Source organism: Dipodomys ordii, unplaced genomic scaffold, assembly GCF_000151885.1.
Source record: "Dipodomys ordii isolate 6190 unplaced genomic scaffold, Dord_2.0 Scaffold403, whole genome shotgun sequence".
Lineage (NCBI taxonomy): Eukaryota > Metazoa > Chordata > Mammalia > Rodentia > Heteromyidae > Dipodomys > Dipodomys ordii.
Window position 1 is genome coordinate 65323 of NW_012267619.1, and position 1518 is coordinate 66840.

General features: G+C 50.0%; 1 gene segment (V, D, J or C); it reads right to left on the reverse strand.

Annotated features, from left to right (window-relative positions):
- Positions 1-622, reverse strand: part of LOC106001763 — a 3180-nt gene extending 2558 nt beyond the window's left edge. Inside the window, 2 exon segments of the V gene segment in view lie at positions 77-447; positions 541-622. Coding sequence covers positions 77-447; positions 541-622 — 453 coding nt within the window.
- Positions 623-1518: the final 896 nt, after the last annotated feature.

Sequence of the window (1518 nt, forward strand, 5' to 3'; positions counted from 1 at the left end):
AGCTGGGCAGGACAGAGAAGGGTTACCACAGCTGGAGAAGGCTCCTGGGGTTTGCTAAGGCTGGGCCTAGTCCCACCCACACCCCCCTCAGTGACATCCTCAGCTGGGGCAGGAAGGTTTGGGTAGAGAAAGCCAGTCCCTGTGCAGGGCTGTGCAAGCTGCTGGCACACAGATACAGCGCGGAGTCCCTCAGCTCCAAGGCGCTCATGTTCAGCTCAGAGTGATAGTCACTGAACTGCCGAGCTGAGAAGCGCCCAGGGATGCTTCCTTTCTCTCTCTCTAACTCTCGATAATAAGAAATGAGGAAATGGAGGCTCTTGTCCTCGGCCTGCTGGTACCAGTACACAGTATCATGTCCAGAGTCAGGAGAGCACTGAAGAATGGCCTTTCCTCCCTTGGCTTTGATCAGGTGTCTGGGGGACTGGAGGACCCCAGCATGCACCACACCTAGGCAGGAAGAGACAGCAATGAAGGCCTAGCCCTGGAGGGCATAGGATGCTCCAGCAACCAGGCTCTGCCCCACCAGTGCCCCTGACTCACCTGTTCCCAGGAGACACAGGACAACACCACAGAAGAGCCTGGGACCTGGGGCAGAGTCCAGGGGAGCAGCCCCAGGCATCATCTCCCTACTGAGGTCACAGGTCTGAGAAAGAGAGAGAGGGGTGTGGGGAGACAGAGACACAGAGAAACAGAGAGAGAAAGAGATGGGGGAGGATTCTCAGCTCCTGGTTCAGCACTCCCTCTGTTTATCTAAACACTTCCCAGCCTGGGACCACAAGCCAAGGCTGAACCCACACTCTCCCAGTCAGGTAGCAGCTGGCTCAGTGGGCCCACACTGCCCCCTGGTGATCAGCTGCTCATTACTGGAATGTCACTCTACTGCCTGAGCCAGGAGCTGGCCCCAGGGTCCTCCAGACCCCAGGACAGCCCCAGAAGCCTGGAGGATTGTCTCTTGCAATCTCAGCTCTTGTCTGTATACATGAGGGAGGTGTGCAACAGACCTTCTTTTCTAAAATGAGAAGAAAAGGCCTTCCTTCCTTCAGATTTTGTGGTAAGCATGGAGAAGCTCAACAGTTATTACATGCCAGGTGACATCAGTATGTTGTGACCTAGGCAAGTCATTGTCTTTGACCCTTGGTGATGCCCAGAAGGGAAGCACGATGGATTCCCTCAGTCAACAAGGCTTCTGCATGGCTGCCGCAGCAAATGGAGCGGTCATATGAAGAGGAAGCTGCCTGCTTGTGTATCTTCCATTTGTAAGATCCTAACAACTCTTTTGCTAATTTTTAGGTTAAATCATGTCTTCTTTCTAACTGATTCCTAGAAATTATTTGAAATATGTATATACTTCCCAAATACATTTCACAAAACAGACATTATAGTCATAGCAAATATAAAACGTGTTTTATATATAATAAAATGTATTAATTAAATCTAAAGTGTTATGATTTATTCTGAAACATTGATAGTAATGTCTTGATTTGGGCTATTAGTAGTAATGTGCTACATTTTCCTGTC